Genomic DNA, 16093 nt, shown 5'->3' with positions numbered 1-16093 from the left:
ATAAAACTAAATGACAGTTTACCTGAGTAGCAAGAAAAATAAATGAATAGCTGCAGGATCTTTTAAAGAGCACATTTCTATTCAAATCAAGCTGTTTAGGAGCATTGCTCTAGTGCACTGCCTAAACCAGTGGGCTTGAACAGCTAGAATCTCATGGCATATAAAATGCAGCAGAGCTTTGCTTTTTCTAGGCTTCTCTTTTTTACCTTGCCTAAAGCAAAAAAAAAAATATATATATTATAGGATAGCAAAGGACTTCAAGAGCCCAGCCAACATTTCTTTTATTACTATCAAAACCTGCTTCTGAAATAGCAGTAATAAAATAGCCTAAATTAAAGCTTGCTTTTGTTCAAAATGTAGAATTTTATATTATTTTATTTTAATATGCAGTAGATATGGCCTTAACAATATTGAGGTGTATGTCAGTCAGTCATTTTCTAACCCGCCCAGGGTTGTGGGGGCCTGCTGGAGCCTATCCCTGTTAGCACAGGGCACAAGGCAGGAATAAACCCTGGATAGGACGCCACTCCACCGCAGGGCAAACACACACACCCCTCCAACATTTAGTCTGAACACTTGGAAGGTAGAAATTCATTTAAATGTATTAGTTTTCATTAAGGAAGACATGATGTAGCGATAGTGACACTTCTTTGATAGTAGTAGTAGTTATTGTATGGCCATGTGTACACAGTATAATGAAACTCTTATTTGCATAACTGACTGGCCATTCACTAGTGCCACTGTAAACAAGAATGCAAAAAATGCAGAAATTCCTCTTTATTTAATAGAAAACATAAATCAGCTTACCATTTAATTAATTTTCAAGTCAATTTGGGAAGTTTATTCATCTATTTTTTTATACCGGTGTAGGAAGATTACTCTGCTTTAAAAGCTCATAAGGGAATATGGTCCCCATCAGAAGCTCCATCACAAATAGTCTTGATATATACAGACAGTTTAAAGGAATACTCAACTCAAAAATGCTATTTTTTATGTTAATTACACCAGTGTAGTTTGTGGTAACGACCAAGAAAACCAATTAATCTCATGTTTTAATGCAGAACAGAGATAACAAAGTTTCTGATATAATAGGCATCAATAGTGAACAACAATTTCAAAAACACCCATGAGAAAATCTTGTTTCACTTGTGTCAAAAATTAATCCACAAGTCAAATTGTCCAGTCATATGCTCACAACATCTCAAACACATGTAAATTATTTTTACGGAAATATCATTATTATTAAAGACATTATTTTGACTGAAAATAGAATAAGCTCAGATGCAAAAAAAGCATTTGCATTGTAGTCCTGCCTCCCATCATCCATCCATTGTTTAAACCCACTTAATCCTGAGCAGGGTCATGAGGATACTTGAGCCTATCCCAGCTGCATTGTGCACAAATCAGGAATAATCTCTGAACAGCGTGACAGTGAAAACTTGGTGGACACACAGATACACACACTTACACTACAGCCAATTTACAGCTGTCAATCCACATAACTTGCAGGTTTCTGAACTGTGGAAGGAAATCAGAGCACCTGTAAGAAACCCACACAGACATGAGGAGAACATCCAAACTCCATGCAGGGAGGACCTTGGAGGTGAACCCCAGCCTTCTTGTTGTAATGTGACAGCGCTATCACGCCACCCTTACTGAAAAATATTTATGTTAATTTATATCACTATATTAATATAGGTGAATTGACCTTCTGCTTGTTGAACCATCTTGTATATGCACAAGTATGAGGCATATTCTCTTCCTACTAATGTGTTCACTCGTTTTTCCTCCATTTCTAATCTTTAGTTTTTGTATGTTTCTCAGTGCACACTTTTTGTTGATATCACATGAAGCATAATGTTAGCCAATGAAAAAGATGTTACTCAGCTGGACTCCTGTTCAGTAAATGAGGTGAAGAGGTGGGTCTTCAATTCAAATACTTGGTTGCAATCTGAGGACATTCCATTGTCATTCACAAGAACATTTTCCATGAATGGTTTATTTTACAATATTTTAATAAAAATATGTGTGTTTGGGTGGTTGTGAGCATACAACTGAATAACCTGACATATAGATTATGTGACACTGATAACATGACTCTTTTATTGTTAGCTGTTGTCCAGAGACTCTGTTATATCAGAACATTTGTTATCTCCATTTTGAATGAAAACATGAGATTTAAAATATTTCTTGGCCATGACTGTAAACTACACGGGACAAGAAACATATAAAAAATATAATTTTTCGGGAGAGAATTCCATTATGGAGAGATGAAACATATTACACTAGGTTTGTAAAAACAGACAAAATAATAGATAGTTTGATACTATAGTATATACCCATTTAATTACCTTAGCAGAAAGAAGATAAGGAAGCTTTATCATTTTATTTTACCACTGTACACTTCCTGAAAAATAATGCTTTTATGTATAGGTTTTTAATGAAATCATACTCCTTCATCCACTTTCTTAATGATGGCCAGTTGAACATTAGACAGCGAGAAGCCTAACTTTTAATACTGGTTTAACACTAAAACCTATGCATTTCAATGTACTATAGCTGATGAGGCTACTACTATTCTTGACATAGTAAATTCGTCACTAGATACTGGGGTCTTCCCAGACTGTCTTAAGACGGCTGTAGTTAAACCCCTACTTAAGAAACATAATCTTGACCCTCGGCTCTTGAAAATTTTAGACCCATCTCTAACTTGCCCTTCTTAAGTAAAGTTCTAGAGAAGGCAGTCATTATGCAGTTAAATGACCACCTAAATAAACATGCTATTCTTGATAAATTTCAGTCAGGTTTTAGAACAAATCACAGCACAGAAACTGCACTCGTTAAAGTAGTAAATGACTTGCGGGTAAATGCAGACAGAGGCCATTTATCTGTTCTCATCCTCTTAGATCTGAGTGCTGCATTTGACACCATTGATCACAACATTCTTAGAAATCGCCTTAGTCAATGGGTGGGCCTCTCTGGCAGTGTCTTAAATTGGTTTGAATCCTACCTGACAGGGAGAAAATATTTTGTTAGTTGTGGGAATTACAACTCAAGACACATGATATCCAATATGGTGTTCCACAAGGCTCTATCCTGGGTCCGCTGTTATTCTCAATCTACATGCTTCCGTTAGGTCAGATTATCTCAGGGCACAACGTGAGCTACCACAGCTATGCTGATGACACACAGCTGTACTTATCAATAGCACCTGATGACCCGATTCTATTGATTCACTAACACAATGTCTGACTAGTATCTCAGAATGGATGAATAGTAATTTTCTCAAGTTAAATAAAGAGAAAACTGAAATTTTAGTGATCAGCAATAATGGATACAATGAGGCTATTAGAAATAAACTGGATACATTAGGATTAAAAGTCAAGACGGAGGTAAAAAGCTTAGGGGTGATTGTTGACTGTAATCTGAATTTTAAATCACATATTAATCAGATCATTAGGACAGCATTTTTCACTTAAGAAACATAAGTAAAGTTAGACCTCTTTATCACTGAAAGATGCTGAGAAATTAGTTCACGCGTTTGTTTTCAGTCGACTAGATTACTGTAACGCACTCCTCTCAGGACTACCCAAAAAGATATAAATCGTTTGCAACTAGTGCAGAATGCAGCTGCTAGAATCCTAACTAGGAAAAGAAAATCAGAACACATTACTCCAGTTTTGATGTCACTACACTGGTTACCTGTGTCATTCAGAATTGACTTTAAAATTCTGCTTATGGTTTATAAAGCCTTAAATAATCTCGCCCCATCTTATATATCGGAATGTCTGACACCTTATATTCCAAATCGTAACCTCAGATCCTCAAATGAGTGTCTCCTTAGAATTCCAAGAACAAAACTTAAAAGAAGTGGTGAGGCGGCCTTCTGCTGCTATGCACCTAAAATCTGGAATAGCCTGCCAATAGGAATTCACCAGGCTGATACAGTAGAGCACTTTAAAACACTGCTGAAAACACATTACTTTAACATGGCCTTTTATAACTTCATTTTAATCGTAATTTAACTTAATCCTGATACTCTGTATGTTCAATTCATCATAACAACTATTCATGGTGGCTCTAAAATCGGTACTGACCCCTACTCTCTTTTCTGTTTCTTTTTCCGGTTTCTTTGTGGTGGTGGCCTCGCCACCTCCACCTACTCAAAGCTTCATGATGCTCCAACAATGATGGACGGATTAAAAGGAAGAAGTCTACGTGACCATCATCATCATCAAGCCCTTCCGTGAGAACCCTAAATCCAAAGAGGACTGTTTCATTTATGTTAGGTAGAATGCCCAGAGGGACTGGGCGGTATCATGGTCTGGAATCCCTACAGATTTTATTTTTCTCCAGCCGCCTGGAGTTTTTTGTTTTTCTGTCCCCCCTGGCCATTGAACCTTACTCTTATTCGATGTTAATGTTGATTTATTTTTTATAATTATGTCTTTCATTTTTCTATTCTTTAATATGTAAAGCACTTTGAGCTACTGTTTGTATGAAAATGTGCTATATAAATAAATGTTGTTGTTGTTGTTGTTGTACTATAAATAGCATCTGAATCTTTTTCTTTTCATTAATGTCCCATTAACTTGGCTTGCTAATGAAGAATCTCTACTGCCCTACTCCCAAAAACCATAAATAGGCTAAAACAGATGGAGTTAACGCCTGCATATATTTTCACTTAAAATGTTAGTATACATTTTTAGTAATAAAAAGAAAAATTCCAGGGTCACATTGCTGCTTGGCAGAAAACTCGTTCCGGTTCAATATTTGTTAAAAGCAAAATGACACATTCCAATCAGCTGGGCACATAAAATAAGAAATTAAATAGAAAAAACTGTGAAAATGGTTTAAAATTTGAAGCCATATTTGCATAGCTCTGTGAAAACTATATGTAAATACTTATAAACATCAAGACGTATGTAGGCTTATTACAAAAGAGTCCTCATCAGCAGTCAGCACAGATTCTTGGCATCTTTTGTGAGCAGCTCTTACGTGCAAAACTTACACCCTTTATGTATTTTTTGTTTTATTGTTTGTGCCTGTTTCGGCCTGCCATGGTGTCATTCTGCAAAGAGTGAGCGGGATCTGATGGGATGCTTTCCAAAAGCCGACCTGCTACTCATCATAAACCTGCTTTAGTATTCCAGCTGGGCACATAAAATAACAAATAAAGTATAAGATATAATTTTTCTTCAAAAATAGTTTAAAAAATATTGCCATACTTAAATATTTCACAGAATTAAGCAACTTGATAAGCTGATTATATAACTTCCCGTATCAGCAGTCTGCACAGATTTTTGAAGTCTATTGTGAGCAACACCCATAGACAAAATGGTGGCACTTGATTCACTTTGGTTCCGCTGTGTGTGCATCCTCATATTTGACACACTGCATCTGCACTTTATTGATGGCTGACTCTCTCTTATGTTGCCTTTCATAGCAGGGTGACGGCTTTTGTTTCATTTTGTTTACATTTGTACAGGGGATGTTTGTCTTTTTGGCATGCAGCTTTTTTGCCATGGAAAGTAATGTGAAAATATTGTCAGTGGTGACATTTCTCCTATTCCTGTGAAATAATCAAATGAGTCACATCTCCACAGTCACTGTCTTTCTCTGGTAATCAAGTGGGATGTTTCTTCAAAAAGGGAATAGTGTTTTGTATATATTTGTAATTTACTCCAGCAGCTATCCACAATTTGATGCCAGACTTATCAGGTTTGCGTGACTTGTACTGATTGAAATTTCATAAGGAATAAGTGCTCACCAATGGCTTTGTTCTGCCCAGGCTTATAAAGCATGATGCAGTTCAGCACAAAGTGTGGCAAGTTCCTGATATAATGGCAAAGGTGTCAGCCTGCCAGAAGGCATTGCGCTGTGCTCTTCACCCTGTGACCTTTCTCTGTTCTCAATGTACCATCTTGCATGTTCTCCTTTCTTCATGTCATATTGATTCTGGATGTATACTCTGTATTCTAAGTTGTATGAAATACAATGTCATGTCATTTTAAGTGAGTTTATAGTCGTTTCTACCCAACAGACATAACTGGAGTACTCTCACTGTTTCAGATTTATGTTATTGTCTTAACCCCATATAGTGAAGTGGAGGAGACAGACAGTGATTCACACCAGGATACCAGTGTTCAATGGCATTGCTTGTGGAGGTAATAGGGGGTCCTTTGTGTGGGGAAAAGAGACAATTATTATCAATCATACAGCATTTTATGAATAAAATTTTACAGCTACAACAACATGGGCATTTACACGCAGCTATTTAGGAAAACTCAATGAAGGACAAAGGCATGACATGCACAGTGAAGAAGAAATTAAAAACGTAAAAAAACAAATCATCCATTGGTGTTACACATGATGCTTCTAATTTTAATTGCTCAAAGGGAAAGAGCAAGGAAGGTAGAACATCAGCAGAATAAGGACTGTGAGTTCATTTGAGTGAAGGGAGGAAGATAAACCCACTATCCCTAGGGAGTTTGCTTCTGAAAATGTCTAATGACTGTGTAGACTGATTGACAGAATAACAGTGGCTGCAAGTCCAATTTTTGGATTTAAACATGTTTACTTTTTTCTTTCTGTGTGATTGGGTACAAACATTTTCTCCAAAAAGCCTACATCTTCCACTTTTATGTTTAATCTTTGCAATAAAGTTCCAACAACAACTGTGCCTCATAACTAAACTTGGGTCTTACTACTTTCTTGTTCTGCAAGCAAAAACATGATTGGAACAAAAAAAAAACAAGAACAAGTAAAATGTTTATTTGAATAATAAGCTAACTATGACGATTTCCCAGAAAGCCTGCAACACAATTTTGCTAGTAATTTATTGTCATGTTACTTCAACACACTCTTAAACAGTAACTAGTTTTATTTGCTCCATTCCTCAATTTTCGACCTAATCTCCTAATCAACAGCTTTTTGTTCAAGAGGCACATCACCACACAATACCATTTTGAAGGGTCACAGCTCATGTGCATTGAAATAGATTGCTCTGCAGTGCTGCATTAGCAAACAAAACATTTTCAATTGTCTACGTAAAAGTTGTAGACATTTCCAGTTGACTTAAAGACAGAGGTGTTGGAAACTATTTTGGAACCTTTATATATATATATATATATATATATATATATATATATATATATATATATATATATATATATATATATATATATATATCTTAATGTGTTGCCAAGACAGAGGCAGGATAGTGGGTGTCAAGGGCTCTACAGAGAAGGGATACAGCTTTACAAGACACTGAAGATACATGGAAGTCTGGTGGGAGCAACATATTCTTTTCTTCCAGCAGAATGGAATGACGACAAATAGGGTGTGGCGCCTCTTGTACTTGTAGGGAATTCCCTGGAAATTATTATTTCAGCGGTACATAAGCAGCATTATGGCAATGATGATGCAGTGCAATTTAATAGGAGTATATCCGTTTCCACGGATATTAGTAGTAGGGAAGTCTGTAACATTATAAAAGCAGGGACTCAGAGCTGCAGAGGCACCTGTGGCTTGTAGGTGGAGGTGAGGATAGCGTTTCATACTGCTGATGTGGAAGATGTATCAACCACATCACATAACAGAAATGATAACTTACAATGTATGAGATTGCCCTAATGACAACAAGGTAAATGTTTTTCTTATTTCCATTAGATGTGCTTATCCTTTTACTATTTTGAATAAATCCTTTTGCTTAGAAATAAATTATAACACTACATAACTCAATTAAAAAATAAAATAGCAAGCACAATATGCTCCAAAGACAGTCCTTGAAATTCAACATTTCAACACTGACCAGAGAAAGAGAGCTATATGACTAAAGTGTCCGGTCTAAAATGGTTCTCTATAAACAATGAAACAGCTAGTGAAATAAGAGGTTGAGTACAGGCTTAGCATGTTTGCTCTAAAATAACATTAAAGAGTTCTTCCAAACCTCTGAAAAAGTTCTGAACAGATCCTCATAAAGAGAATTTTTTCAACCTGAGATTTTTCCAGTTGAACACAATAGGTTTTCATTGAAGAGACTGTGGTATAGGATATGAATAACTACTTAAAATATTAAAAAAAAAAAAAATTATTTTCATACAATTCTGGGCTGTTAGGTTTTTATTCTCAGTTTGAGGAACGCATATTGTCCACAATGTATTGAAATCTAAGTGCTCATTCGATCTCTCAATCCCTGTCATATATATTTCTCTTCAACAATTTAAATCATACAAAGGCATTCATAATGGCTGCACTTGCTACAACACCACCAGATGCACACAGCGTTTTGTCAGTTTTTTCTGGTGGATAATATGCTACTGTTCTGGGAGAGGCTGGACATCCAGGGGCCTTGGACTTCACAGTTTAATTTATTTGGAGTGTGTGGAAGTCCATACACATTTAGCTATTCAGACCTGTTTTGGAAACATGGGGAATCTAACCTTGGCAGTATCAGGGTGCCGGTCCAATCACTTTTACTCACATCCACAGTTTATTCATGGTAGACCCCTGTCAGAGTCACTAAATGAATCAAACATGAATATCTTTGAGTTAGGGGAGGAGAAACAACAAACTCAGTAGTTAAATCCATACAGACATGAGAAAGGGTAAACTCAATAACATATTTGAGCCGTATCTTTATGGAGCTGGGAGGCAGCAGCAAAACCATTGCCCTTCTTGTGCCACTGATAGACACTGATTGTCATTAGAAAAAAGAATGCAAACCCCTTTGAAATTTCTGGATGTCTTCTAAAATGTGATCTGTGCCCAAGCAAATTAAATGCCTCAGAAATACTCCTAGGAATTGCACCAAATATTTCCCTTTGGGAATAATAAAGTATCTATCTAATGCCTGACTAGGATAAGAATTTGTCCTACCCCAGAGTAGGACGTGAGAAGTACTTATGAAACGTCTTACATCTACTGAATGGAAAGAGCTCACATTTGAGAATGAATGATGCCACCATACCATTTTACGACACACTAAGCCACAAAATGGCATGTATGAAGACTTACGATGCTCGCTTGAATCCTGGTTCAAGTTAGGAGTAGATTCCTAAATTAAAAGAAAAATCAATAAAATGCTATTACTTCGACTAAATTTGCGTCACTCTGACATTTTTGAGCCAGTTAGGACTGATTTCCTAGTCTGTGATTCTTGATATGATGGGAACTGATCTTCATTTGGGATAGTTATAGAAAAACAGTTGAATAAACAAATAGCACATGGTAAATTATATGAACTATAAGGAATCAAGGCAGGAGGTTAATGAGGAACATTTCACATGTGAAATGCATATAAAATTCTAGAAAACAATTCATAACATTTTTTTCCTAACTGCATAGCCTTCTAATTTTATCCACCTTTAACAAACGCCATATTTTTTGTTTTTTTGTTTTTTTTGCTAGTTTTTGTGCTGTATTGACTATCTGTACCACACTCTTACGTGATCTGCGGTGTGAACTGATTTGAAATTAAATCCCATTAGATTGATTGTTTGAATGTTTTTTTTGTCACATTTACATTTTATAATTCAGAAAAGTTGTGTATAGATTGTCATGAAATCAACTCTGATTATGAATATACCAAAAATAAACACTGTTTAGTGGAGCTTTACAAATACACAGACAAAGAATGATTCTGCACATGTGTATTTTGTAACAAATGGCAATCAGACAGGTTAAGCGACTTGTTCAAAGTAGCACAGCATGGTTGGGATGGATGTGGCGACCTTGTTGTTTTATGTCCAGTGCCTGACCCACTAGGCCACACTACATATTGCTTCAGGTTTTCTATCAGGAGTAGGAATTAACTGTAGAATCTGTAAAGTCGTTACAATGTAGAAAATGCCTAATGATAGTTCTACATTATGAGTAACTGAACACAAATAAATTATAAACCAAAAATCTTTATGGAAAAAAAACATAAGAGTTTTTTTGTTAAGGAGTAAAGCTAATAGGTTCTTTAAATTCAAATTGCCTAAGCTAAAAGGAAAACAACCATGAATATTAACTTACCTGCAGTACAGAAGCCCCAGCTTGGAGGAACTGCATGCCAGTTTCTGCTGAATCAATTCCACCTGTAGCTAAAATGGGAAACCCAGGCAAGGCTCTTGCGATGGCCGATACCGCTCTTAAGGCGATAGGTCTGATGGCATTTCCTGTTGGTATAAGAATTGAAGCGATGTTATTATTACCAGCACTCTGTTGTTTCATATGAAATGCCCATGCCAATACTTCTGGGATACAAATATGTGTGCCAGGAGAGTTGTAACAAATCCCAGACTGAAATGAAATAACAATAATAAAAGCAAGCACCTTCTGTATCTGCTTCTTTGGCAAAGAAAACAATCACAGGAGGTGTAGAAGAATGCCAGTAAAACAAAGCCACACGCACACACACAAACACAGAGCACAATCCTAAACTAACACTTTTAATAAAGTTAAGTAAGTATCTGTTTGCATTGTCCTTTCCTGAGATACACTGCATAGAATTTGGTGGTCAATAACAATAGGGGGAGTAGATGCCACTCTGTTCAGTACTAACTAATAATATATTGTGTTATTTATTATGGAGTTAACACATTACTGCTTGCAACACCAGATAGAAAAAGAGCAGCCTGCCTAATGTGTCCATTTTCTGAACCCACATTTTTCACTAGAAGCCTCGACAGTCATTGCTAACCTTAAACAGCTTCTTAAACAGACATTTGACATTGTTGGACGACCTGGTATTATGAATGTTGTCTAATATTGGCCTAGTAATTTGTAATAGCTGTAAACTGACCCAGTATTTTGACATGACAATGGGTGTGTTCCAGGTTATTTGAAACATGCTTTGGTATGGCTTTTGATTAAAAAGCCAAATCTGGATCCTACAATTCTTTCAAGTCTTTGACTTGCCATTTCTCTCTAAGATTCTGAAGAAAGCTGTTCTTCTGTAACTCCAGGCCATTTTAAAAAGAAGTGGCATTAATGACATATTCCAGGCTTTCTTTAAAACTCAACAAAGTAGTGAATCTGCTCCTTTAAAGGTCTTTAATGATTTTACTATTGATATTAATAGCCGATTCTCAGTATTCTGCACTCCTTGTGCTTTTTGACATTATATCCTTATTATCCATCTTGTGTAGGGTTTTGGAATACCCTTGCTTGGTTCATGTTCTACCTGACAGGCAGACGTTTCCCTGTGTGCTCAAAAGGATGAACACCTTCATGTCTTTCTAATTTTTTACACCTTTACATTCCATTTTGCCAACTTAAGTCCTCTGATCAGACAATCTTAGTAGTGTTGAGACCTCAGCTAAAGCTTAAAGGTGAGTGTGGTTTTGCAATAGCTACCCAAAACATCAGGAACAATCAGTGTTAGGTCTGCAACAAATGCGGCCTTTTTTAAATCAAGACTGAAAATGCATCCTTTTTCTTGGGCTTTTAATTAGAATTAGTTCCTTTAATATCTTTCTTGTGTTTTATGTTGTATGTCTTTTATTTACCTTTATCTTGACTTAAATGTAGTTGTTTTTACCTTCATTTGTTTTAATGTGCAGCACTTTGATCAACAATGGATGTTTTAAATGTCATTTAATAATAAACTAAACTAAACTAAACCAACAACAACAGACCACCTCATCATGTTTTATTTTATGTGATTATTGACTTTTTTTATGAAATTATAGAAAGAGAAGGGTGACCAGTCTGGACTTTATACAGGTTTATTTCCTTCAGGAATGCTGTCAACTGGACGTTTTGCCTTCCTGTCCTTAAGCATAATCTCAAAATGGTACATCAAAATGGAAAACTGGCATAAAAATCAGATACACATGAGGCTTCCTTTTTTCATTTTACCTTAAAATAATCCATTTGATTTTCACTAAAATATTGTTGATTATAAAATCTCAATAATGCACAAAATTGGTCTGGCATGATTAGCCTAGATGTGCATTTAACACCCTGTTTATGTTTTTATTGCAATCATAAAAGACATCTTGTCCATTATTATAAAGCTTACAGTCACTTTTAAAGATAGTTGGAGTCAAAGAATGATCTTTTGCCTCTCTCTTCATATAAGTATTTACATGTCACACCACCCTGTAAGATCCCAATCGCTACTGAAAATGGCACTGAAATTAATTCTTAGAATTGTATAGTGGGGCAAAGATGTTTTATTATTTTTAAATGGGTCATTTGTAAATGTTTGGTCAATTACTGAATTTTATATATAAATTAATTTTTCTTATGAATTTATAGCAGACGTATTTGAATAATGATAGAAGAAGAATATAATTAATAAGCTGGTTAAGTCTGTCGATGATACCAAACTTGGTGGAAGGGATGATAATGTAGAATCAGCTGAATAGGGACTTGTACAGCGTACAGGCTTGGGCAGATCTAAGGCAGATGAAATTTAATGTAAGTAAATATTGTCATGCATGTGTGATTAAAAAACAGATTATGGGCTCAAAAATAAATGTTTCTCAGCCGAGCCAATGGGTGGCGCTGTACAGTAATACTCTCTCCTCTTTACCCTCTGCAGACCCTCAACAGAATTGTCCTCCTAATGACGACAGTTTCAGCTACCAAGATCCTGATGACATCATTTCCGGTTCTGGTCCTAGCAGCTCCCACCCCTTCCTGCCACCAACATATATATCCACCATCTTACCTGTCTATGTCAGTTCAATTTTGAACTCATTGTCTGTAAAGATGTAATTCTTGTTTTTGCATATTTTCAAGAATATGGCGTACAAATATATATAATACTGCTCTTTCCAGCAAAGGGAATAAGAAAGACAGTGAATACTTTCTGAAACTTTCTCCTGCATTTTGCTAAGATAGCGTGACAGCTGAAATACTTTATTCACTGAGTGTTCAAATCATTCTATTTAAAGTCAGCCGTTAATTCAAAATGATGTCACAAAGGTTTACTTTTATTTCCTCCTCCTTCTAACATGGAAACACTTACATTTAAATGGCTTTGGCACCCTTTAGGAATCAGAAGAGAATGCACAAGACAAAAAATTTAAAGGATTGTGCTACTCTTGGAAGTTGATCCTTTAGGAACAGATCTCATAAACTGTGGAATGATCTACCTGATTGTGTAATGGATGCCCCTTTATTCTCATCATGTGTATCCAGGCAGAAGGCTTGCTACTTGTGACTTATTATACTTACTGTACACACACATTAGAGCTACTTTTCACATTGTAATCTGATTTGAATCATTTCCTTTAAATAAAAGTTTAGAAATTATTACATGCTGCTGCTAGCCCTAATTTCTTATTTATTTCTTCTTTATATTCTGCGAGGTCCTTGTTACCAAAACTACTACAGCTGGACATGAAATGGGACCTTTTTTATCAGATCTTTTTTTAAAGCACTTAATCAAAACAAATTTTAAAATGTAGTAAAACTAAGGGTCTCTGCTCCTGCTCGCTTCACTTGCCTACCCCTAGAGGGAGGCGCTGGGTGTCTGCAATCTTCCATCTGAGTCGCTCGTAGAGTGTCTTTGAGCTCCTCCATTATAGAAAGTGGTTGTATTTAAAGAGATTGTATATAGAAAAGTATGCAGGGCACAGGAGGAAGATGGTTTGGTCCTCAATTATTATTGATATAAAATCAGTTACTTGAGTATTTCACTACAACCATCTATTCGAAATACCAGTAAATAATAAAATGTGGTAAAAAAGTAAAAGTGGAAGTAAAAAAGTAAAATGTAATAAAAAGTAAATAAAAAATTCAGTTACGTTAACATCAAATACAATATTATGAATTACTTTATCCTCTAACTTACATTCTATAAACACTGCTTTTTTACATTATTGCTTACACAATATTTAGGATATTTTTCTCTTTTTCATTTATTGGACGATTCTCTTGATTTTTATTATATTTTTGTTCATTATCAGCTATTGCCTCTCTTATTCTATCAAGATCTAAAATTCGACGTTCTTGAATTGATAATTTGCTTTTCTGCCTTGCCATTATAACTGACTGTATTGAATTGAGTTAGCTGTGACAGAGTCATGTGGTGGTACAGAGAGAGGATGTGCACAGAAGGAGAAATGATTGGACGAGTAGTGGGGAAGGTAGCTTCTGGAAGGGACACACAAACCCTCAAGTCCTCCAAAAGCTCCAAAACAGCTGTGCAGAAATGACAACAAAAGAAAAACTTGTGTGGAACAACAGGTGAGGAGCGGCACCACTCCTACATTGACAAGGAAGTAATAAGTTAAGGATTAGGTCTGCATCGAAGACCCAGGGGCACCCATGCATGGACTAGCTATAGTATTTCCAACCATTTATCAATATACAAAACAAGATGCTCACTGATAATATTTCAAGAGGGAGAGAGAGAATTATAATTTCCACCGAGAAGCAAGGAAAACTTTTGTTGCTATTGTTGTTTGAGTGAATATGGAACAAAGGAAGGTTTAGAGGTAATAATAATAATAATACTGTACATCTTTAGTTTAATAGAGTGCTTTTAAGTAGTGCCAGGACTAATCTGTAGTATCCACCTGGATAATGTGATGGCAGCCATTAGCTATTATAGATGGTGAAATGGTAAGAGATATAGCCAGATAGAGACAGGGGATGATTGGCCAGCAGAACGACAAGGCCATGGAAAACAATTTACCCTATGAGGAATGAGAGAAATATTAATAGAGAGAATGGATTCAAGGTACAGCAGACCTAATGCCACAAAATGATGGACATTCCCAAAACTTTTACATAAAGTTGCCTGATGTCTTCAAGAAACAGATGGCAGTTAAGGTTGAAACTCAATCCCCAGGTGCTTGTGTGGGGTTGAATATAAACGGTCAACATATTTGAACTGGGTCTGTTGATAATTCGGGTTTCTAGACACCAAGAAGATTTTTAAAAACTAAATTCCTTGACATTGAAAGGATAAAGAGAATATTCGTTTGCCAGACTCAGGACTAAGTGGTGAACTACCTTACACAGCGTTGTGCACAAAGTTGACAGTGGTCTCCAGTTAGGGGATAGTATACGAAACAATTTATACAGAGGGTGGGAAGTAAGATCAGATGAAGGAATGGCATATTTAGAGCTAGAGGAATCAGTAGGCAAATAACTAACATTTACTAAGAACAAAAGAAACATCTTAAAAAGAACAGGTTATTCAGTTAAAGCTAGCTTGTTAATCTGTACTCAACTAACTGTTTCAGAAAGCCACAGAGCATTACACCATTTTCTTGTAACTCTGTTATGGGCTTCAGCATGTTGTTGAATGTCAGGAGGGGGAAGAGCTTCCATTTGGCCCACAGCAGGTGGGCTAAACTCTGACTTTTCTTTCCCAAAGCAACAGACACACCACCATTTAGGTTTATTTTCCTGGGAATGGTGGAAGTTTTGTTTTCTTCTCCTGTGCAGTCAACAGGCCTCATCTTTTATTAACAGGACCTTCTGTTAACATGACTTTCATTATACATTACCAAACTTTGGAAATCTCCATAGTCTATATTCTTGTTTATTTAATATGACATCTATCTATCTATCTATCTATCTATCTATCTATCTATCTATCTATCTATCTGCTGGGGGCAGATGTGAGGTGATAAAGGCACCTATATATGATTCTTCTTTCTGAGACCACAAAGATGCTCAGATAACAACGAATGTATGAAAGGAATTTGCAAATAGCACTAAATAAAACAAAGCACTATGTATGAAAACATAGACACTCTATCATCTCTGTTTTTACCAGGCTTATTTTAACTTCATCTGTTTGTTGTCTGGTACAAATCTTGTAATCGATATTTAACCCACTTCCTATAGGATGGTCCAGATCTCAGTATGAAATTTTCATTACGCTATAACTTATTAAGTTTATTGCATAGAAAATCATCCAAAAACTCCTGGACCATCGAGAAGTGTGCGAACTGACGACATTAAGAATTGTCTTTGCACCGAACTGGAATCGTCCTGCATAAATCAAAGTCAACCAGACAATCTCGATCTGCATAATTAGATCTGGACCACCCTGTATTGTACAAATGACTTGAAATTTTGCACACTTACTCACTTCCAATGCCAATACATGAATCAATAATCAGTTTCACTAATTGAT

At 36.0% G+C, this 16093-nt stretch overlaps 1 protein-coding gene across 3 annotated transcripts in view; it reads right to left on the bottom strand.

Moving 5' to 3' along the window:
- The window catches only part of LOC120514913 (dihydropyrimidine dehydrogenase [NADP(+)]-like), a 1294590-nt gene that overhangs the window by 212772 nt on the left and 1065725 nt on the right, over positions 1 to 16093 (bottom strand). For all 3 annotated transcript variants that reach the window (XM_039735551.1, XM_039735552.1, XM_039735553.1), the window contains one exon: positions 10021 to 10163. In XM_039735551.1, the coding sequence (XP_039591485.1) occupies positions 10021 to 10163 (143 nt within the window). The remainder of the gene's footprint in view (positions 1 to 10020; positions 10164 to 16093) is intronic.

Source organism: Polypterus senegalus, chromosome 14, assembly GCF_016835505.1.
Source record: "Polypterus senegalus isolate Bchr_013 chromosome 14, ASM1683550v1, whole genome shotgun sequence".
Classification (NCBI taxonomy): domain Eukaryota; kingdom Metazoa; phylum Chordata; class Cladistia; order Polypteriformes; family Polypteridae; genus Polypterus; species Polypterus senegalus.
The sequence above is the reverse complement of the archived record's forward strand: the minus strand, read 5'-3'. Positions and strand labels throughout refer to the sequence as shown.